This window comes from Dipodomys merriami, unplaced genomic scaffold (assembly GCF_024711535.1).
Source record: "Dipodomys merriami isolate MVZ:Mamm:240054 unplaced genomic scaffold, mDipMer1.0.p SCAF_35, whole genome shotgun sequence".
Taxonomy (NCBI): Eukaryota; Metazoa; Chordata; class Mammalia; order Rodentia; family Heteromyidae; genus Dipodomys; species Dipodomys merriami.
Window position 1 is genome coordinate 10,765,302 of NW_027205048.1, and position 23,702 is coordinate 10,789,003.

At 40.1% G+C, this 23,702-nt stretch overlaps 1 protein-coding gene across 2 annotated transcripts in view; it reads left to right on the forward strand.

Moving 5' to 3' along the window:
* Positions 1 to 23,702, forward strand: part of Inpp5f (inositol polyphosphate-5-phosphatase F) — a 92,932-nt gene that overhangs the window by 61,690 nt on the left and 7,540 nt on the right. For both annotated transcript variants that reach the window (XM_069988153.1, XM_069988152.1), the window contains exons 7-15: positions 1,271 to 1,469; positions 2,548 to 2,727; positions 3,649 to 3,716; positions 8,830 to 8,954; positions 11,425 to 11,502; positions 12,820 to 12,940; positions 14,992 to 15,120; positions 17,973 to 18,090; positions 20,045 to 20,243. In XM_069988153.1, the coding sequence (XP_069844254.1) occupies positions 1,271 to 1,469; positions 2,548 to 2,727; positions 3,649 to 3,716; positions 8,830 to 8,954; positions 11,425 to 11,502; positions 12,820 to 12,940; positions 14,992 to 15,120; positions 17,973 to 18,090; positions 20,045 to 20,243 (1,217 nt within the window). The remainder of the gene's footprint in view (positions 1 to 1,270; positions 1,470 to 2,547; positions 2,728 to 3,648; positions 3,717 to 8,829; positions 8,955 to 11,424; positions 11,503 to 12,819; positions 12,941 to 14,991; positions 15,121 to 17,972; positions 18,091 to 20,044; positions 20,244 to 23,702) is intronic.

Consider the following 23,702-nt stretch of genomic DNA (forward strand, 5'->3'; position numbering starts at 1 on the left):
AAAAGAAACTGAGATAGAATTTTGAGCATGATGATAGAAGACAAGTAGGTTTGAAATGTGTTGAAACCAGATGTGGTGGTGCACACTGTAATCCTAGCACTCAGGGTGATGAGGCAGGAAGTTCTCAAGTCCTAGGCCAGCCTAGGATATATAACAATACCTTGTCTCAAAACAAATCAAGGGGGGCTGGGAAGATGGCTCAGTGGTAGAGCGTGTGCCTTGCATACCTGAGGCCCTGGGTTCGATTCCTCAGCACCACATAAGCAAAAAGAAAAAAGCCGGAAGTGGCTCTGTGGCTCAAGTGGTAGAGCGCTAGCCTTGAGCTGAAGAGCTGAGGGACAGTGCCCAGGCCCAGAGTTCAGGCCCCACGACCGGACCCAAAAAAAAAACCAAAAAAAAAACAAAAAAAAAAACAAATCAAGGAATAGACCAATCAACAAACAAAGCAAAAAGACATCTCAGTGTTCTTACCTTTAAAAGTGCATAAGAACCTGGCTCTGGTGGCTCACACTTGTAATCCTTGGTACCTGAGAGGCTGAGAGCAGGAGAATCACCATTTGAGGTCTGGGGCAGAAAAGTTCTCGAAAAACAGGGCTGGAAGTGTGGGCTAATGGGAGAGTGCCTGCTTACCAATTCAAGACCCTGAATTTAGTCCTCAGTACAGTATTCTCAGAAGAGGATGTCACTAACTTTGATTAGTACCTTCCTAATTATATTGGATAACATTTCAAAAGTACAACAATTATGGAGAGGGTTTTTGTTGCTATTCGCTTACTATTTAGATTTTTGTTAGGCGAACTAGGACATAAAGTACATCTATGTGTTTCACAATGATGTGATCAGAGTTGATTGTATTTAGCATACATTTGAGGGCTAAAAATCAACTATACTAAATAATAAACGAAACAGCTATTTGTGTTAAATACCATTTGACAGGCACTGTGAACATTTCACATGCATTGTTTATAATTCACAAAAAACTTTATTCATGGAGGAAATACTGGGACACATTAGGGGTGAGTTCTTTAAGGTGAGCTAGTTGGGAATATAACTTCAATTTGTACACAGATGTTTAGCCCCTGTGCTATGTTTTTTTTTTCCCAACTTTTTGATCATTGTAGAAGAAAGGAAAAGCCCTTTTTCCTTTCTTTTCCCTTACCATTCATTAAATAGAAAATATGGTTGAAGACACATAGACATAGGTGCTGACTGTTGTTTGGATTTAAGTGTTGTGTGAATATAAACAACATGATGTTCATTCTGTTTTCAGACACCAGATGTGGACTTTTGGATTATCCCCATTATCCAAGGTTTTGTGCAGATTGAAGAACTTGTGGTTAATTATACTGAATCATCTGATGATGAGAAAAGCAGCCCAGAGACCCCCCCTCAAGAATCTACCTGTGTTGATGACATTCACCCACGATTTTTAGTGGCTCTTATTTCACGCCGGAGTAGACATAGAGCAGGTGAGTAGAGGATCATAATAAAGTCCAGCCCAATAATAAAGACCAGATCAAACCCAAGTGAGATGGGAAAGATGCAGATGTATGGAAATGCTTTGACAATCATGGATTTAGAAGCACAGCTGACTTCAAAGTGCTTGATGATGAAGTATAGTGGTACAGTTAGGGACTAATTTCTAAGGAAGGATGAAAAGAAGACAGCAAAATGAGAAAGACAGACAGGGAGATGTATGTATAGAGAAGAGAAGGAAGTCATTTGAGAGTTGTTTCTGAATATTGGCATTTGAACTGACATCCTCTATCATAGTGGCAGGTCCTTACAGAGAGCTAGTATCTTTGGGAAAACTGTTGAGAGTCAGCTTTTTAAAATCATTGATATGTACAGTGATTTTGTTCTGTCTGCCAGATTCACATGGAACCTTCATGACTTCTTGGACTTGTATTTGATTAAGAAGCATAAGTTAGGCAGACTAAATGATTTTGTAGCCTAGATTACTCTCAAACTCTTGATCTTCCTGCCTCAGCCTTCCAAGTGATAGAATTCCAAGTGTGTGCCACTGTTCTTTTTTTTTTTTTTTTTTTGGGTCCGGTCGTGGGGCCTGAACTCTGGGCCTGGGCACTGTCCCTCAGCTCTTCAGCTCAAGGCTAGCACTCTACCACTTGAGCCACAGCGCCACTTCCGGCTTTTTTCTTTTTGCTTATGTGGTGCTGAGGAATTGAACCCAGGGCCTCATGCACGTAAGGCAAGCGCTGTACCACTGAGCCACCTTCCCAGCCCCTGTGCCACTGTTCTTGGCCAGAACAAATTTCTTTTTTGGTTGGTTGTGGGGCTTGAACTCAGGGCCTGGGTGCTGTCCCTGAGCCTCTTTGTGCTTAAGGCTAGTGCTCTACCACTTGAGCCATAGTGCCACTTTTGGTTTTTGAGTGGTTAATTGGAGATAAGAGTCTCATGGAGACTTTTCTGCTTTGAACCTTGATTCTCAGATCTCTGCTTCCTGACTAGCTAGCATTACAGGTATGAGCCACTGGCATCTGGCCAGACCAATTATTTTTCCAAATATTTGTTTCAATTTTTTTTCAGGAATGCGCTATAAACGAAGAGGAGTGGATAAAAATGGAAATGTTGCCAATTATGTAGAGACTGAGCAATTAATTCATGTTCATAATCATACTTTGTCATTTATTCAAACACGAGGTTCTGTGCCTGTCTTTTGGAGCCAGGTTGGGTATCGATACAATCCAAGACCTCGGCTGGACAAAAGTAAGCATGATAAGTATTTGATTTACAAATGATGATTTCAAAGAGAATTTTTTAAAAAGTAGACACTTGACAAATATGTACTTTTCTTTGCTAGATACTTTATTCAAAACAATAACTCTTAGGGCTGGGGATATGGTCTAGAGATAAAGTACTTGACTAGTTTGTATGAGGCCCTGAACTGCAAAAACAAAACAAAACAATGACTCTTATTGTGAAATGTAGTATAAGATAATATAATCACAGGAGTTGACTAAATCATTTGTTTAACATTAACATTAAAAGTTTCTCTAACAAGAGAGCAAAGATATTAGACTGCTGTTGTTTTAAATAGCACTTTATTGAATGTTTGACTTTGGAAAATGTAATTATAGCCAATATTTGTAGAAGCGGGAAGTACTTTACCAAGATGAAGTCCAAAAATGAATGAAATACTTTTACTTAAATTTCTCAGTGAAAACCTTTTTGAAACATTGAGAATTTCATTTCTTCTAGTATTCTTAGTATTGGGATGAGTTAAGTCATTTAAATAGAAATTGCTAAATGAGGATGAGTTAAAAGATTTTTATCTACAAAGTTACCTTGCATTCTTTGTACAATTTAGTAAACTTCATTCTTTTTATTTCATTTTTAAGAGGGATCTTTATTCTTTTATTGTAAGTAACATAAGCCCTTGCTGAGAAGTAGGTTGTATATATCAATATTAAATGTCATAATTTCACAAGTGACACTTTCAGATATGTTGAAGGTTAGTCTAACTGGAAAAAAATCAGAGTTTTGGCTTAACATTTTATTTTTAAAATGATGGTTAGATGATCATTTAAGCTGTCATTAAGTTATTTAAAAGTAAGAAAGATGGGATAGACACTAATTTCTGTCTTAAACATGGGAAGGAAAAATAGATTTTGTATCACTTCTTTGTAGGTGAAAAGGAAACTGTTGCCTATTTCTGTGCCCATTTCGAAGAACAACTGAAAATTTACAAAAAACAGGTGGGCTTTGATATGTGGTAGTAATATGTTCCTTCATATGTAGATGTGCCTATGTATCTATTTCTTTACATTTCATGAAAATAACATATACTATTCATAATTAAGCAGCCAGCTCAATTTGTCATGAAGTTAGAAAACATATTTAAACTATAAATATTCTTAATGTTCCTTAATAATGATGGATTCAGCTACTCTAGAGCAATCCAAGAAGCATCTAGACTAACAAATAATTAATCTCAGCCAGGCACTCAATGGCTTGCACCTGTACTTCCAGATAATCAGGAAGCTAAGATCTGAAGATCATGGTTCGAAGCCAGCCTGGGCAAGGAAGTCCATGAGACTCTTATTTTTAATTAACCAGCAAAAAGCCAGAAGTGGAGCTGTGTTCAGGTGGTAAAGTGCTAACCTTGTGACCTTGAAACCCTTTTGCCTGGGCACTATCTCTGAAAAAAAGAAAAGAAAGAAAAAGAAAATAAAAAAGAGAAAGAAGTCATTTCAGTCCCATTTACCTCTTGGAGGTAACAAGTTTTTTTTTTTTTTTTGGCCAATCCTAGGGCTTGAACTCAGGGCCTGGGCACTGTCCTTGAGCTTCATTTTTTTTTTGCTCAAGGGCTATAGAGCCACTTCTGGCCTTTTCTGTTTATGTGGTACTGAGGAATTAAATCCAGGGCTTCATGTATGCTAGGCAAACACTGTACCATAAGCCACATTCCCAGCCCCGAGGCAACAATTTTATATGTATCTGTCAGTACCCTTTTTTTCTCTACTCATGGATCACATGGTTCATACACTCACATGTAGGAATGCAGTCAGATAAACCAAAATAAATTAAAAACTGTTGGGTAAAATATAAAATTCTAGACTTTCATAAAAGATTCATGTGGGACAGTAATGTTCTTACCTATTAGCAGTAATACTGTAGGTTATATTTCTCTTATACAACAAATAGGAAGAAATAACTGAAAGGTATAATAAACACAGAAAAAGATACTAAGGAAAGACTGTATTCCTGAAAGGGAAAACTTGATATTGAATAGATTTGAGTTCTTACCAAACTAATATAATGATAAAGTCTGACAAGTTTGACTTTACAGTCTTAAAGAACTTCTGTTTATTAAGAGACATCATTAAGAGTACTGAGAGCAACTAGGCACTGGTAGCTCATATCTGTAATCCTTGCTCCTCAGGAGGCTTAGATCTGAGGATTGAGGTTCAAAGCTAGCTTAGGTAGGAAAGTTCATGATATTCTTATCTCCAGTTAACCACCAAAAATCCAGAAGATGTCCAGTTCCTGAGTTCAACCAACACACACACAAACATATACACACATACTCACACACTCACATACACACATACATAAGTGCTGGGAGCATGGCTGAAGCAGCAGAGCCCCTGCCTAGAAAGAGTGCAGTTTGAATTCAAGTCACAGTAGCAGGGAAAATAAAAATCACAAGTAAGAGAATGAAAGGAAAATCATAACGTAGGAAAAGAATATTTAGTTTTTTTCAATGTACATATATGATAAAGGTCTTACGTCTACAACATACTTAAAGGCATTTATAAATTCATTAAAAATAGATACAAGCTGAAATAAACTTGTATAAAATATCTTAGCAGACTTTTCATGTAAAATGGTTTCCATAAAGCCAGAAGACCTGTGAAAAGGTGTTCCACTTGGTTAGTCATCAGGGAAATGCAAATTAAAACCATGACTCATACACCAGAATAGCTACACTAAGAAAGAGAAAAAATACTAAGTTTTAGCACGGATGTGGAACAACTAAACCTTGATTAGAAAAATTTTAAATCTACTTGAGAAAAACTGTTCAATCAAGAAAATATATATATAAGAACATTCATGGAAGAAAAAAAAAGAAAAAAAAATCCCTGCTCATCAGAGGGTCAATGCAGTGGCAAAATAAAGTGCATCATTTCTATCATATTTAATACAGCTACTTACTGGGTAGACTCATGTTTACTAAGATGAGAAGATCTTAAAAATCACATTGTGAGGTGATATCAATCAAGATGTACTTAGCAAACTGAAATATTGAATTGTAACATAGTCTTCATACAACTACTTAAAGGTAATAAAAGCACAATAAAAATCACATTGTTGAGACAGTAAAGAAAATGAAAAACTGAAGCAGCATATAGTATATTACTATTTTAAAAAATCCTACAAAACAAAATCATGCCATTCACATTACATATAGTTCTTATCTATTTATTGTTTCCACACACATACACATATATAGTAGGCACACATATAGAAATGCATTTTAGTTATCTGCAGAAAAGACACTGATAACAAAGTTACCTCGAGGGTGGTTTGTGGAACAGAATTGTTTGTCAGTATGATTTGGCATTATTCTACATCTAAATTCACATATCAATTCACATGTTATTCCACAATTAACAATATATGTAATTATAAGTAGTATGAAGAACAAACCATATTCAAATATAACACACAGTTGTAAAATGAAGCAATAGGAGATCTGTAGCAGAAGAAATATCCTCATCCCACACTCCTCCTTGCTCCCTATTGACTTTCACATCAATTTGTAGGTGTGTGTATTGAGCAGACACTTCCTAATTTCTAACAGTACTCCAACTGTGTTCATTTATCTACCTCCTTCTCTTGGGTAATTGCTTTCTGGGCCCACCATCATTCTGACTCAATAAGGTGGCACCATTGCTCTTGCCAGTGATTGGTTTAGGTGTAGGCCTGTGTGTGCTCATTGGCTATTTGGTCAATGAGTTATAATGTGGAAAATTCCCTTGGGAAGCTGCAGCAAGAGAGTTTCCTGCTATAATAAAGAGGACACAAGAACTGGCAGCCTTCCTGTAGTGGTTGTATCTGGATTTGATGTGGAGCTGCTGCAGCTATTTCAAGACTGTGAATGAACTAGCAGGGGGCTTAACAACCTTGTTGGTAGGGTAAAAAAGGTAGGAAGAGCTCATGTCCTTAATGGTGTTTGTAGTCACTCAGTTCAGCCATTCTGACACTACTTCCAGATTTGTGCTACTTCCAGATTTGCTCTGAGCCTTGAGCAGCCATTTCTTGTTTGTAACAACAACAAAAAAACCAAACCCTAATATCTTGCTAAATGCATATTCATAATTGAAGCTTAAGTCAAAAGAGAGCTATACCATTGAAGATTTCATGGCTGTTATAACCATTTCTCCACAGATGGACCTTTGGACCATTTATTTTTGTTACTTTAAAAGGTTGGGAGCTGGTAGCTCACTCTGTAATCCTAACTACTCAGGAGACTGAGAGTTGAGGATAGTTTTGCAGCAAGCCATGAGACTTTGTATTTTATTTATTTTATTTTTTTAATCTCAGATTGCTTAGAAAAAGCCAAAGTAGCACTGTGGCTCATGTGGTAGAGTATTAACCTTGAGCCAGAAGCTCAGGAACAGTGCCCAAGCCCTGAGTTTGAGCCCCAGGACTGACCCAAAGGAAAAAAATGCTATGTAGGGTTTGAGGTGCAGCTTAGGTGGTAGAGTGACAGCCAGTGAGCAAAAGCATCAGATAGTTCAAGTCCCTGTCTCAGAGCAACAACAAAGAAAAAGCTGTAATCTTTTATGTGTGTTTTGGATACTTGTGTATTTTATAGAATAAAATTGAAGTGAGTGTGCTGGATAAAAAGGTTGTATGTCTAATTAAAGTTGATGCCGACTGCTTTATTATTCCCAAAAAGCCCACTAGTTCTCACTTGTAGAAACAATGAAAGCCAGTCATTTCCCTACAGATCCCAGTACTGCTTGTGTTAGTATTTAAATTTACCTTTATATGGTGAAGACTAATTTTCTATTTTGAAATTTGCATTTTGTTATTAAAGCTGTAGCCCTATGTTTATTAGCAACACATTTTTTTCTCTTGTGAATTTATTTTGTAGCATTCTTTACATATTATTGATTTTGTGCTTCAGATATATTCTGCTGAGTAGTCCTTTTTAAAAATCCTTTGCTTATACTGTCATTGATACATAGATTTGAAATTTTAATGACATAGCATCTGTCCATCTTTTCCTTTTTATCCTTTCTCATTTGTATGTTAGGCTTAGAAAGTCACATCCAATTACAATTTTGGAAACATTACTCGAAGTTTTCTTCTGCTTTTTTATATTTAGATGATTAATGCATCAAGAATTTTTTAGTGGATAATTAATGAGACACAAAGAGTTATTATGAGTCCCTCCTTTATGTATCCAGTTAACCCACCAGTAATGATAAAATCATCCATATTGTCCACACTGGTGGTAAGCGTATCCTTGATTCCTCAGTAGGTGTCTTTGCTGGGCTACTCTGTTTTGTTGCATCAGCTTTCTGTTTCTATGTTAGTTCCACAATTTTAGTTGCTCTATAGAATGTTTTGTTCTTCAAATGGGGCAAGTCCCCCTTTATTATTAGTTTCCAAATTTTTCCTACATATTTACTCTTCCAGATGAACCTTAGAATTAACTTGTCAAGTCCATAAAAAGATCCTGGTCGAATTTTGATTGGGATTGTTGAGTGTATAGATTAATTTGGGGAGACTTGACATCTTGAATCTTATCATTCACCAACATGGTATGTATTTCCATTTATTCAGGTTTTCTTTTATTTCAGTAGTTCTATAATGTTCTGTTTGTAGGTTTTACACATTTCTTTTTAAATTATTCTAGGTATTTCAAGTATTTGCTATTATGAAGGACTATATTTTCATTGTGTATTATAATTTGTTGTTGCAAATGTATGGATAAGTATTTTATACCACTGGTGTAAATAGTGCTCAGAAACCCAATGTATGCTGGGTGCTGGTGGCTCACACCTGTAATTCTAGCTACTCAGGAAGCTGAGATCTAAGGATCACAGTTGAAAGCCAGGCCAGGAAGGAAAGTTTGTAATACATTTATCTCCAATTAACTAAACAACATAAAAAAAAACTATATAGTAAATAAAAATTTATTCTTATGGGAAAAAGTTGATGCTTGAGTAGATTAATTTTTATTATGCCCATAAAATGTTTTGAAGATATAATTCTAGATAAATCATTAAAAATCACATTATGATTCTAACATCTAATCAATTTTATTATTTTTTCTTTTTTCTTGACTCATAGGTTATTATTAACTTGGTAGACCAGGCAGGAAGAGAGAAAATTATTGGTGATGCGTACCTGAAGCAAGTGCTGCTCTTTAACAACTCCCACCTCACTTACGTTTCCTTCGACTTCCATGAGCACTGGTGAGGTGCCCCCTGAGACAGATTTTGATCATTTGCAGTGTTTGTTCTAGGTGCTGCCATTGGGTCTTCACATCTCAGCTTTTGCTGGGAAGAAAAATTTCTTTTCCTCTTTTTAAGAAGGGAATTATTTACCTAGTTTTGGTTTTTATATGGACCTTATTTCAGTTAAAAATTTGAATTAAATTGTTAACAAAATATTGACAGTCCTTCTGTTGCAAAATGACTTGGAGACTGTAAGTTCTTTTTTTGCTTTGATCACACTGGTTGAAGAACTTACGGATTGTTTCTGTTTTTCTTGGGTCTCAGCCTAGCAGAAGTAATGAAGCTTTCTTGCTAAAAATTATCCTTCTGACTCATCTCATAATACTTCTGTCCTTGGAGATGAGTTTACTTTTGAAAAACATTTGGTGAATCATGTTGATGGTACCCTTTAAACTGGGTGTATTCTGAAAGAAGGTCCTTTTTGCCATAATCCTGGCTCTAATCTGTGTTAACTTACCTATATATCGGAGATTTGATGGAAAAAGGCACTTCTGATACATATAGTGTGGTTCCTTGTATTTGTGTTTTTTCAGTACTGGAGTTTGAAGGTCCTTTTTGCCATAATCCTGGCTCTAATCTGTGTTAACTTACCTATATATCGGAGATTTGATGGAAAAAGGCACTTCTGATACATGTAGTGTGGTTCCTTGTATTTGTGTTTTTTCAGTACTGGAGTTTGAACTCGGCCTTGTGTTTGGTAGGCAGGTGCTATACCACTTGAGTCACACCTCCAGCCCCTTTTTGTATCAATTTTGCACGTGTGTGTGTGTGTGTGTGTGTGTGTGTGTGTGTGTGTGTGCTTGTGTGCTTGTGTGTATGTGTTTGTATGTATGTGTTCACTGGCACTCTGGGCCTTGATCTTTTGTTCTGCCTTATTGCTAATGGCTGGGTATCCTACCACTTGAGACACGCCTCCATTTCTGGTTTCTTGCTGATTAAAAGGAATAAATGAGTCTCAAAGATTTGTCTGCATAGGCTGGTTTCAAACCCTGACTCTCAGATCTCAGTCTCCTGAGTTGATTATAAGTATGAACTACCTGTCAGGCATCAGTGGCTCACACCTATAATTCTAGCTACTCAGGAGGCTGAGGTCTGAGGATTGTGGTTCAAAGCCATCCTGGTCAGGAAAGCCTGTGAGACTCTTTATCTCCAATTAATCACAGCAAAAACTGGAAGAGGCACTGTGGCTCAAGTAGTAGAGTGCTAGCTTTGAGCAAAACAGCTAGGGAGCAGTGCCCAGGCCCAGAGTTCAAACCCCAGGACTGTAAAAAGAAAAAAAAAAGTTTGAGCTCCAGTGTCTAGGCGTACATTAATTTTGCAATGAAGTCTTGCTTTGTGCTTGGGCCCACTTGGGATGGGATACTCCTACTTGTGCTTCCCTGTGTCACTGGGAACAACAGACACATGTCACTATGTCCTATCATTGACTGAAATTGTGTCTTGTAAACTTTTATTGCCCTTGCTGACCTCAATCTATAATCCCTGGATCTCCACCTCCCAAGCAACTAGGATTACAGACTTGAGCCACCATGCCAACTTAAGTGTCTTCTTAAGTATGCTTTCTGTCTCAGTGCAGATCATTGATAGTTGTAGAATTGCCTGCATCATATACTTAACAGTAACAATTCTTTGTTTTTTGTTTTTTTTTTTTTTTTTGTCGGTCGTGGGTCTTGAGCTCTGGGCCTGGGCGCTGTCCCTCAGCTCTTCAGCTCAAGGCGAGCGCTCTACCACTTGAGCTACAGCGCCACTTCCGGTTTTCTGGTGGTTTATTGGAGATAGGAGTCTCACGGTCTCTCCTGCCCGGGCTGGCTTTGAACCTCGATCCTCAGATCTCAGCCTCCTGAGTAGCTAGGATTATAGGTGTGAGCCACCAGCGCCCGGCTTTTAACAGTAACAATTCTTAACTTTTCCAAAATAATCCCATCTTAAGAAAGGCAGCCAGATGCTGATGGCTCATGCCTATAATCCTAGCTACTCAGGAGGCTGAGATCTGAAGATCATGGTTTGAAGCCAGCCAGGGCAGAAAAGTCCCTGTGAGACTCTTATCTCCAATTGACCACTCAAAAACCAGAAGTGGCCCTGTGGCTCAAAGTGGTAGAGCATTAATTTTGAGCATGAGATAGCATCTAGGACCTCAGTTCAAGCCCCACGACTGTCAAAAAAAATAAAAAATAAAAAAGAGAAACAGACAAGAAAAACAGACAGAAAGGAAAATAAAGTAAGTAAGTAAGCAAGCAAGCAAGCAAAGCAAGCTAGCTGAAGTCTTTTTGGAATGCTAGGATTGGTTCTCTGGGTCTTATTTCATGCCAGACAAATGTTCTACCATTGATCTATGTCTCTAGCCTCTTAATATGTTAAGTTAAAAAAATGTGTACTATAATATTAAAGGTTGTTTTCTTTCTCTCTTTTTTTCTGGAATGGATTTTAGTCGAGGAATGAAGTTTGAGAATGTTCAAACTCTAACAGATGCCATTTATGACATTATTCTTGACATGAAGTGGTGTTGGTAGGTATCTCATAAGTTATTTTAAGAGATTCTTTTTAAAAAAATTTAATTGTTATTATAAAGGTGATATACAGAGGGATTACAGTTATATAAGCCAGGTAAAGAGTACATTTCTTTTTGGACAAGATCACTCCTTCCCCTCCTCTCTCCCAGTTTTTAAAGAGATTCTTGGTCTGTGAAATCATATGAATTTGTATAGTACAGACAAGCATTAACATAATAGCAACATGCTGGGAATGCATTGTGGATATCTTTTTTGTTTTGCTTCCCATTTTCTGTTATTTTCATGAGAGTGCTGTTGATCATTAGTCAGTGCTATCTTTGAAGAGGGAACAGGTATCAGATGATTGGGCAAAATTAAGTAAAATGGTCTGTAACTATTCTTTAAGAACTTGAGCTTATTTTTCATGCTCTGTGGTCTACATTTTCTCTTCTTATCCTCCCTATTTTGGGGAAAAGGGCTGAGAAGTATAGCATTTTCAGGCCCTTCAAAATTAAAAGAGAAGGAGAATGAGTCTCATGCTGCAGGAGGTAGATGTGGGAAGAAAAATCGACTTAAAGAACAGGAGGGAACATTTGGTTTTAAGATGACAACAGGTGGCCAGTGAAATTAGAGGGACAAGACATGCTGCATGACTTCCCACTGGATGGCAAAGTTGATTAGCCTGTTTCTTAGATAGCTTAGATGCATTTCTGCTTTGAGTCAAAGAGGGAGGAACAAGATGACAAGGTAGTGTTTAAGCTGCCTCCTTGTTTATAAGAATATGGGGAAACAGCCTGGGGTTGTGTCCTCTCTGCCCTGCCGTGTAGTTGTGATTTGAGGTGGATCACTCTATTCCTTAGGGTTTTCTTGTTTGGTTGTTTGTTTTTAGTGCCAGTCCTGCGGCTTGAAGTCAGGGCCTGTCCCTGAGCTTCATTTTGCTCAGAGCTAGCCCTCTTACCACTTGAACCATAGCAGTTCCACCTCTGATTTTTTAGTTGTTAATTGGAAATGAGAGTCTCACAGACTTTCTTGCCCAGGCTGGCTTTGAACTATGATCCTCAGATCTCAGCCTTCTGAGTAGTTAGGATGATAATGTGTGAGCCACTGGCACCCAGCTGTACCTTAGTTTTTAATTGTTTTGTTTCCTGAAATGGGGATAATGATGTCTTCACTACCAAGTTATTGTATGTGAATGTAATGTCAGTAATGATGGATATATAATGTTATTCTAGACAACACTATTGTTGCCATTGTCATAACTACTTTAAGAATTAAGCTTTTTTTGAAAATTCGATTGAAGTATTTCAAAGAGTAATCTCACTGTTTTTGAAAAGGGTTGATCAAGCTGGGGTAATATGCAAACAGGAAGGAATTTTTCGAATTAATTGCATGGACTGCCTGGATCGTACCAATGTAGTTCAAGCTGCCATTGCTCGAGTGGTTATGGAACAGCAGGTAATTGGGAGTCCATTTGATTCTAAATATTCGTATTTGTATGTTTTTTCATGTGGAAATAGTAGAAGTCTTTTTTCAAGTCTTGAAGGTTGTATAGGACATTTATAGTGTATAAATATCCTTATTGAATTAAAACTTTTAAAATACAAACTTTTCTAGATATGTTAAATACAATGGCATTATATAAACACTCATTTAAAAATTGTAAGGGCCAGCATTTTAAAATCCGTTGGGTAGTATTGTGGGACCCTGTACCTCTTTTACTCTCAGCTCCCCAAATACCCTTCTATATTTTGCATAGGAATTTGCAAACAGATTTCTGCTTTGCCAGTTTGCTCTGCCAGTATGAGTTGGGAGTGAGATGAGGAGTGGTAAGTCATGGGAACTAAAGAAGACCATGAACAGAAGATGGCAAAATGGACACAATCCTTAATGTGCTGTTCTATCAACATGTGGCTCTCTGGGGCCTGTTGATTCCTTTGACAAGACAGAACCAGTCTTTCTATGTGCCACAGCCCTATAGATGGTAGCTACTTCCTGCATTGTCTTCCATCACTTTGGTGTCCCATTTTAGATCTTTCATTTCTCTGCTACCTGAATAACAATGTTCCCGAAGTGTACATACTTCACCTGGTTTCTATGGTTTGTTTTTTGGCAGAATTGGGGGTTGAATCTAAGGCCTCATGCATGCTGGGCAAGTACTCTACCTACCACTTGAGCCACGTGCCTATCCCTTTTGTTTTGTAGTTTACTTTTGAGATGGGGGTCTTGCTAACTTTGCCCAGGTTAGCTTCAAACTTGAAAGTCCCCTATCTCTGCCTCCTCAGTAACTACAATTACAGATATGCACCACCACACCTGGCTTGTTTTGTTTTGTTTTTTTTTCTTAATAGAAAAATATGAGGACTATTTGAGAATATGTCTGTTTCTTTAATGTAGTGTTTAAGCATCCAGCCTTTTGAAGTTAAGCCTTTGTTATCTACATGCTAGGTGTTGACCCTATCATAGAGTTTAACCTCCCTGAGTCTTAGTCTATACCTAAGTGTAATGAGTACTGATTGTACAGGGTTGTTGTGACAGTTAATAAGATCAATCACGTAAAATAAACGCTAACCCAGACCAAGTTAAGACTTAATTGGCATTTCCTACTCTGATACTATTAATAGTACTATTTTTTCACTTCATAAATAATAATATGAAACTGTACATTAAAAATTCTGCCCAGGGCTGGGAAGGTGGCTCAGTGGTAGAGCGCTTGCCTTGCATGCCTGAGGCCCTGGGTTCGATTCCTCAGCACCACATAACCAGAAAAAAAAAAGCCGGAAATGGCGCTGTGGCTCAAGTGGTAGAGCGCTAGGCTTGAGCTGAAGAGCTGAGGGACAGCGCCCAGGCCCAGAGTTCAGGCCCCATGACTGGACTCCCCCCCCCCCCCCCCCAAAAAAAAATTCTGCCCAAACAGCCAGGCCTTGGTGTTTATACCTGTAATTATAGCTACTCAGAGGGCTGAGATCTGGGAATTGTGGTTCAAAGCCAGCCCAGGTGGGAAAGCCTGTCAGACTCTTGTCTCCAGTTAACTACCAGAAAAAAACAGGCACAGAGCTGTGGCTCAAGTGGTAGAACACCAGCCTTGAGCAAAGAAGTTCAGAGAGAGTGCCCAGGACTTGAATTCAAGTGCCAGGACTGGTACACCAAAAAAAAATTCTACCAAAACAGTGTAAATACTTCATTATATTTATTCAAATATGGTGATTCATAAAGCTGACTTTTAGCAGTGGCTTCTTTAGAAGAAGATGAAGCCTGAGCCAGGGGTGCACACTTGTAATACCAGTACTCAGGAGGCTTATGCAATAGAATTTTGAGTTGGAAGCCAGCCTAGGCTATATAGCAAAACCTTGTCTCTTTGCCTCCTTTGCCCTCCAAAGTCTGAAAACATGATTTGTTTTGGCAGAGATCCTACATTGTATGCCAGGGTGCTTTATTTTTCTATAGATACATTTTACTCTATGGTTTCCTGGTTCATGTGTAGTAATGTACCAATGTGTTTATTTTAGCTAAAAAAATTAGGTGTGATGCCCCCAGAACAGCCATTACCTGTGAAATGTAATCGGATCTACCAGATAATGTGGGCTAACAATGGTGACTCCATAAGCAGACAGTATGCTGGGACAGCTGCTCTGAAGGTAAATATATGTAACAAGCATTACGGGTTGCTCTGTGTGACACAGGTTAGACTGTGGTTGCAAACTGACTTGTTTTTGAGAAAAGCAGGTCTGTGTGGTTGACTCCTTGCTGCATGTCTGGCTAAGGCAGTGTTTACCCATTCAAATTTCTACAGGAGCCAGGTTCTATGACTGTTAGATCAGAGGGAAAAGTGGGCTATTCATGTTTATCCTGAAGGATGAACATGCATTGTCTCTGGAGGCAAGTTTACTTCTTCCTAGGAGATCAGTCCCATATTGCCATGTCTTCCAGTTTTTCAAAGGTATCTGGAAATCTGAAATTTTTTTTCCCTCGAGTTTGCTCTGTGACCTTGAACAAGTCACTGATTCCTCCGTCTCATTTGTCCAGGCTGCTGCAAAAGATTGTCATGGGATTTATAATTTAGGGTTTAGAACATTCCTTGGTACATAGTAAATGCTAAAAAAAATGTTTATTTTTTGTTAAAAATAAAATCTTGGAAGTGGCGCTGTAGCTCAAGTGGTAGAGCGCTCGCCTTGAGCTGAAGAGCTGAGGGACAACGCCCAGGCCCAGAGTTCAAGCCCCACGACCGACAAAAAAAAAAAAAAAAAAAAAAAATCTTTTTTTTTTGGTTCTGGTCGTGGGCCTGAACTTTGGGCCTGGGCGCTGTCCCTCAACTCTTCAGCTCAAGGCTAACGCTCTACCACTTGAGCCACAGCTCCACTTCTGGCTTTTTTCCTTTTTGTTTATGTGGTACTGGGGAATTGAACCCAGGGCCTCATGCATGGAAGGCAAGCGCTCTACCACTGAGCCACCTTCCCAGCCCTAAAAATAAAATCTTTTGTTGGGCACCAATTGCCTATGCCTTTTAATCCTAACTACTCAGGAAGCTGAGATCTGAGGATAAATCATGATTCAAATCCAGTCTGGACAGGAAAGTCTGTGAGACTCTTATCTGTAATCAACAACCAAAAAGCCAGAAGTAGAGCTGTGGCTCAAGTGGTAGCATACTAGCCTTGAGCAAAAGAGCTCAGGCACAGCAACTGGGCCCTGAATTAAAGCTTCATGACCAGCACCAAAATTTAAAAAAAAAAGTCTTTTGAAGATCCTATATAACTAGTCTTCATAGAATTTTAAGTATAGATAAATATGGAAAGATAGTTTCTGGTACCTAAATTCTTCCTTTGTGAGCAGTAACCACTGTGGATAATAAGAATGATTTAGCTTACATTAGGAGGGTTTATTTTAATTTTCCTTCAAGGTAATATTATTTATTTATGTATTTAATTTATTTAGTGTTGGTCTTGAGGCTTGAACTCAAGGCCTGAATACTATCCCTGAGCTTTTTTTTTTTTTTTTTTTTTAGCTCAAAGCTAGTGCTATACTGCTGAATTCCACAGTTCCACTTCCAGCTTTTGGGTTATTAATTGGAGAGTAGAGTCTTATGGACTTTGCTGCCTGGACTAGCTTTGAACCATGATCCTTACTCAGATCTTAGCCTTCTGAGTAGCTAGGATTACAGGTGTGAGCCACTGGCACCTGGCTTGGTAGTAGCTTATTTTAGTTTACCACATGGGCTCATCAGGTATCAGATAGTCAATCATTTTAAATGAGTAATAAATATACAAAATGCTTTTTAATAATTAAGGACAGCAAGGTTTAGATGTCTAGTACAAGCTGATGTTTAGAGAGACCTACTTTCTTCTTTGATTTTAAACTTCTTTGAGGTCCGTGTTCATATTTGTGTCTTCTGCAACAGCATTTTGTCACTAATACTCCCTGCAAATGGCCTAATGGAAGCATGTTCTTTCCAGCTTGTCAGTTTTTGATCAAAGCCTGCTGAGATTGGCCTGGATAGAAATAGTGAGGTTGGAGTAGGGGAGGAAAGAGTCCAGACTTTCTTTGCCTTAACTTTAAGTCAGTGTCCCTTCTTTTTTTTTTTTTTTTTTTTTTTTTTTTTGGGTCCGGTCGTGGGGCCTGAACTCTGGGCCTGGGCGCTGTCCGTCAGTTCTTCAGCTCAAGGCTAGTGCTCTACCACTTGAGCCATAGCACCACTTCCAGCTTTTTTTTTTTTTTTTTTGTCTTTTCTTTTTTGGTACTGGGGATCGAACCCAGGACGTTGCACTGAGCTACATCCCAGCCCAACTTCCAGCTTTTTTTTTTTTTTTTTTTCCCCTGCTTATGTGGTGCTGAGGAATTGAACTCAGGGCCTCAGGCATGCAAGGCAAGCGCTCTACCACTGAGCCACCTTCCCAGCTCAGTGTCCCTTCTATAGACTTACTCTGATACCTGTATGGTGAAACACAGGAGAAACAAAACAATTTAAATCTTCATTGGATTGCTGTACCGGTGATTAGAATGTGTAGTAAGGCATGGAAACCTCTGGTCTTCCTTTCTACTAATACCTACACATCCACACACAGATTGAATCCCTTCTTAACAGATGACAGAGAGCTATACACATTAGGAAATCTGGTTTTTTGAATGCTATACATACAGTTTTAGGTCTGAAAGTTGTTTTTTTGTTGTTTTGGTATTTGTTATATAATTGGTTTTTACCTTAAATTCTACAAATTCTAAAGTTGCTACAAGAACAGCACCATCTAACTGTAAAGCTTGATGCTACAAATAGCATGTTTAATTTTGGACATACTTGGGTCAAAGTCAAGTACTAGTGGGTACTTTAAGTTAGTTATACTATTTGGAAAATATTTAAGTTATAATGTGGAAATAATAGAATCCTGGAAATCATAGAACCATGGGAAACTAGAATTCTAGAACTAAAATCCCCAAATTGATTTTGAGAACGTTCATATATTTGAATAAATTGTCAAAATGGCTTTTTCTTTGACAGGGTGACTTTACAAGAACAGGAGAAAGAAAGTTAGCAGGAGTTATGAAAGATGGAGTTAACTCAGCAAATAGGTATTACCTCAATCGGTTTAAGGATGCTTATAGGCAAGCTGTTATAGGTAAGGAATAGAAATGCTTTCTTTCCTTAAAATTTATTCCTTCTATAACTAACATTTTACAGAAACAAGCTTCATTAACATAACTCATGTTTTGTAATGTACTTGTGTTTCTATATTGAGCTTCTTACCCAGTAAATCAGTTTTAGATTTAGACAAGATTAGAATTTGACAAATAATTTTGACTGGTGCAGTAAAAGAAACCATTTATTTTCACAAGTATCTGTCAGTTTATTATTCAAGCTGAGGCTTCTGAAGTGGCCAACAAAGTACCTAAGAGCTAAATACAAACTTATGTTGATTTTCTCATTACTAAGGCTGTACCATATAAACAGATGATTTTCTTTTTCTGTAAACTATTTATCATATGTTCTTGTTGTGGACACATATACCATCCTTTTTAATAAGTTTGATTTAACAGGATATTAGTGATTAATCCATTACTTTTTAGAAGGACAAGATAGATGGACCAATAGAATTCATACATTGAAATATTTTAAATTTAATGAAATTGTTATGTGTATAGGAGTAAATAATACAGTTCTGGATTTGACCAAAATGCAACATAGCTGACATGTGGTCCTGGGAATATTCTTTAAATTAAAAACTTTTTTTTTTTTTCAGTTGTGGACCTTGAATTCAGGGCATGGGCACTGTCCCTGAGGTCTTTTCGTTTGAGGCTAGCACTCTAACACTCTGAACCACAGCACCACTTCCAGTTTTCTGGTGGTTAATTGGAGATAAGAGTCTTACAGGGACTCTTCTGCCCAGGCTGGCTTTGAACTGTGAGCCTCAGATCTCAGCTTCCTGAGTAGCTAGGATTACAGGTGTGAGCCACTGGTGCCTGGTTTAAATTCAACTTTCACCTGATTATTTAGCATGAAACAGTAGGACTTCCACAAAGGTCAGATAGGAATCGAAGGAATCTGATGTAATGAAGTTTGATTCAGGGCTGGAGACATAGCAAGACATAGCTCAGTGGTAGAGTGCTTGACTAGTGTGTGTGAGGCTCTGAGTTCAGTCTTTAGTACAATTTTTAAAAAGTCATTGTTAAATATGAAGACTGCATGTTCTGTATGGTTAGGGAGTTGAATCTTAACAGGTTATTCAAGGAAAAATAAGATAACTTGATTCCGCCAGTTGGCCTAGCTACTCAGTTATGTCCCTGAGGATGGAGGTCACAGTTCTGCTGTCTATCCTGTCAGCTTCATTCAGGTCTGTACACTGGGTCTTTTCAAGGCTGAGAAGGAGAAATAACTACTGCTTCCCTTTTCAGGGAAGGGGTTGGTAGATGTTACCAATGTAGCTTCTGCTACATCGTTCTAGTACCTTCACAGGGAATGAGATTCAATGACTTATTAAAGCCATTGCTGCATGTCCATCAGGAGGAGGTCAGCTTATCTATTCAGATATTTTACTTTTTAAATTGGCTTGTATTTTTATTATGGTTATTCATGTTCCTAGCCAGATAACTCAATTGTTGATATTTTTACCTACTATGGGTTATCCTTTTCCTGACATTATACTTTGGAGCATTGAAGTTTTTTTTTTTGGGTCCGGTCATGGGGCCTGAACTGTGGGCCTGGGCGCTGTCCCTCAGCTCTTCAGCTCAAGGCTAGTGCTCTACCACTTGAGCCACAGCGCCACTTCCGGCTTTTTTCTTTTTGCTTATGTGGTGCTGAGGAATTGAACCCAGGGCCTCTGGCATGCAAGGCATGCGCTCTACCACTGAGCCACCTTCCCAGCCCTGAAGTTTTTAATTTTGATAATGTCCAGTTCATCTATTCCTTATTTTGTTGCTTATGCTTTTGGTACCATCTCTAAAAAATTATGTCTAGGATCACAAAGTTCATGTTAATATTTTCTTCTATGAGTTTTGTAGTTCCTATATTCTCTTTTGTTTTGTTTTGTTTTTAAATACTTTAGTAAACTAAGATGATCAACTCTTCTGCCCTAGATTTGATGCAAGGCATTCCAGTGACAGAAGACCTTTATTCCATATTTACTAAGGAGAAGGAGCATGAAGCTTTGGATAAGGAGAATCAGAGGAGCCACCAGGAGCTAATTAGTCAGCTCTTACAAAGTTATATGAAGTTACTACTGCCTGATGATGAGAAGTTCCATGGGGGCTGGGCTCTTATTGATTGTGACCCCAGGTGAGTTGGAGTTGGTGTCTGGGCAACTAACCCACTTAACTTCCCCATGTTTCTCAGTTGTCACAGTTTGAGCAGTGGCCCGTAGAGCTGTGAGCATGAATGCATGCTGTAGTTTCAGTATGGGGCTGTGCTAAGGCAAGTTTGTAAGGCACTTGCATTAGGTGTATAATTAAAGAGGACCAAAAACAAAAAAACAAAACCCCCGAGAGAGAGAGAGAGAGAGAGAGAGAGAGAGAGAGAGAGAGAGAGAGAGAGAGAGAGAGAGAGAGAGAGAGAGAGAGAGAGAGAGAGAATATGTGTATGTATATGTATATGTGTATGTATCCCTCCTGAGCTTTTGTGCTCAAGGCTCACTCTGCCACTTGAGCCACAGCTCAACTATTTGCTTTTTGATGAGTAATTGGAGATGAGAGTCTCACAGACTTTGCTGCCAGGGCTGGCTTTCAGTGGTTATCCTCAGATCTCAGATTCCTGAGTAGCTAGGTTTACAGGCATGAGTCACTGGTGCCTGGCTTATTGTTATTTTTTAGGAGTGGTTCAAAATTATTACAATTTCATATGTCAGGTTATGAGCACAATGCTTCTTGGGCATTTTGAGACCTTCCTTCACCCTTTCTGCATTTTCACCTTTGCATCCCTACCCACAAGTAACATAGCTCTTTGTTTGTTTGTTTTTTTGTTAGTCTTGGGGCTTGAACTCGGGTCCTGGGCACTATCTCTGAGCTGTTTTGCTCAAGGCTAGCTCTCTACCACTTTGAGTCACAGTATCATTTATGGTTTTTGAGTGGTCAATTGGAGATAATAGTCTCACAGGGACTTACTTGCCTGGACTAGCTTTGAACATCGATCCTCAGATCTCAGTCTTCTGAGTAGCTAGAATTACAGGTGTGAGCCACCAGTGCCTGGCTTTTTTTCCCCCTCCTTTGTTTCTTTTTTCTTTTCTAATTGTGTTGGTCCTGGGGCTTGAACTCTGCCTGGACACTATCCTTGAGCTTTTGTGCTCAAGGATCCACTTTTGTGATATACTGTGCTGGTCACATAATTTTTTTGTTTTGTTTTGTTTGGGGTCACTCATGGGGCTTGAACTCTAGGCCGGGGTGCTGTCCCTCAGCTCTTCAGCTCAAGGCAGGCATTCTACCACTTGAGCCACAGTACCACTTCCCGTTTTCTGGTGGTTAGTTGGAGATAAGAGTCTCATGGACTTTTCTGCCCAGACTGGCTTTGAGCCGTGATCCTAACATCTCAGCCTCATGAGTAGCTAGGAATACAGGTGTGAGCCCCTGGCACATAGTTCTTTTTGTTGTTGTTGTTGGTCATGGGGCTTGAACTCTGGGCCTAGGTGCTGTCCCTGATCTCTTCAGCTCAAGGCTAGAGCTCTTCCACTTGAGCCATAATGCCATTTCTGGGGTCTCACAGACTTTCCTGTCTGGGCTGGCTTTAAGCTGCAATCCTCAGATCTCAGCCTCCTGAGTAGCTAAGATTACAGGCGTGAGCCACCACCGCTGGACACATAGTTCATTTTTAAACATAGTATATATTGAATATAATGCCTGCATTTATTCACCTTCTTTCCTCCTTTTCTGTGCTCCCCTCCACTCATTCCCCCCCCCAAAAAAAAAACCCAAACCAAAACAAGAAAATACTCTGTTTCCATTTCTTGGAATTCATTTTGATAAACTGTTCTTTAGATGTTCAGAGGAATTATGCCTTTAGATTCTTCCTCTTCATATAGCCTCCTTTCCTCAGTTTATTTTTGTGTAAATACATAAAGGCCTGTATAAATTATCATCTTGAATTTTAGACCTAGCCTCCACTTATGAGAGAAAACATGCTGTTTGTCTCTCTGAGCTTGGTTTACTCCTCTTAACATGATTTGTTCTAGGTCCATCCATTTCCCTGCAAATGACATAATCTTTCTGATTGATGAGTAAAACTCCATTGTGTATAAGCTCTATATTTTTTCTTGATCCACTCATCTATTATAGAGCATCTGGGCTGTTTCCATAAAGTGGCCATTGTGAATAGTGCAGCAGTGAACATGGACGTGCAAGTGTCTTTACCATGTCCTGACTTGAAACGTTCTGGTAGACACCCAAGAGTGGCATGGCTGGATCATAAGGAAGTTCTGTGTTTAGTTTCCTGAGGCATCTCCAAACCACCATGAGGCATGAGCCACCAGTGCGAAGCTATTTCTGGCTTTTCAGAGCTAAGAGCCTTACTTTCTTGCCCAGACTGGATTAAAACCATAATCTTCAGGTCTCAGCCAGCGGAGTATCGAGGATTGACAGGTGCAACACTGGTAGATTTACATCGGTGCCTGGACCTTTGCCCGTTTTACAGGTCAGATTATCCGCCAAGCTTCCCCAGTGTTGAGATTACACACTCCTACCACCATTTTTTCTTTTGCTGTTCACTTGTTAAGTGTTACCAAGACTAGAACCATTGGGTCAGGCAGCTGAAGGCGGAATTGTGCACGTGCAGGAGCAGGTTCTCTTTGTGTTTCACGTTCTGTGTATGGCACTTTGGTAGTAATTCTCATTGATCGGGGACCCTGCGGTGCTAAGTCCTCTAAGGACTGTCTTGGCACCTTGCTTCACTTCGGCCCCAGCGCCTCCCTCTCTGCACTGCGGCACGGGCGGAGCGGGCAGCGTTAGGCAGGTGCGGCAAGAGGAGAAAGCCGGCCGTTCCGACGGGGGGGTTGTTCCGCTAGGCTGGCTGTGCGCCCGGCGGGAGCTGTCCAGCCGGGGGGCGCGGCACAGCGCGGCCCGCCCCGCAGGGACCCTGTGCCCGCCCCGCCGCGCCCTGGCCTGCCCTCCCTGACCTTTGCGTGTCCTTTCCCGCCATCCCGCTCCCGGGCCGCAGGACAGTCGCGGACTGGAGTGATTGACTCCAGTGACTGCGGGGAGCCGGGAGTTGCAGGGGCCGCTGCGTCCACCGCGGGGTCGGTCACCCTTTAGCCCTGCGTTCACCGAGCAGCCAGGGGTGCGGTAGCTCCTTCTCCCCGAGGCAGGGGGCCGGCCGGCAGCAGCGGGCGGCCGTGGCCTGCGCGCCCCTCCGGCCGCGTGCACGGAGGCGCGAGCTACCCCTCGCGGCAGCCGACCCCGACCCGGGTTCTCCCCCCCCCCCCCTTCCCAGGCTTCCGTCCCCCGCACTCCTCCGCCTGGGGCAGGGAGCTCCGAGCCCCCTTGGGACGTGGGCTGCACTGGACAGGACGCGCATGCGCCCTGGCTGCCAGCCGCATCGGGAAGTGGGCGGCCGGAAGCTAGACGCGTCCCCTGGGCGGGGCTTGGCGGCCGCCGCAGCGCGTCCCGATTGCCGCATTCGCCGCATTCGCTGCAGGCGCGAGCTCAGGCTTGGACAGCTCCGGCTGGGCTTCGCGGCATCGACGGACGGACGGACGGACGGACGGACAGCTAGGCAATGCCGCGCTCTCACAGGCCTCCGCCACCCGCGCAGCGG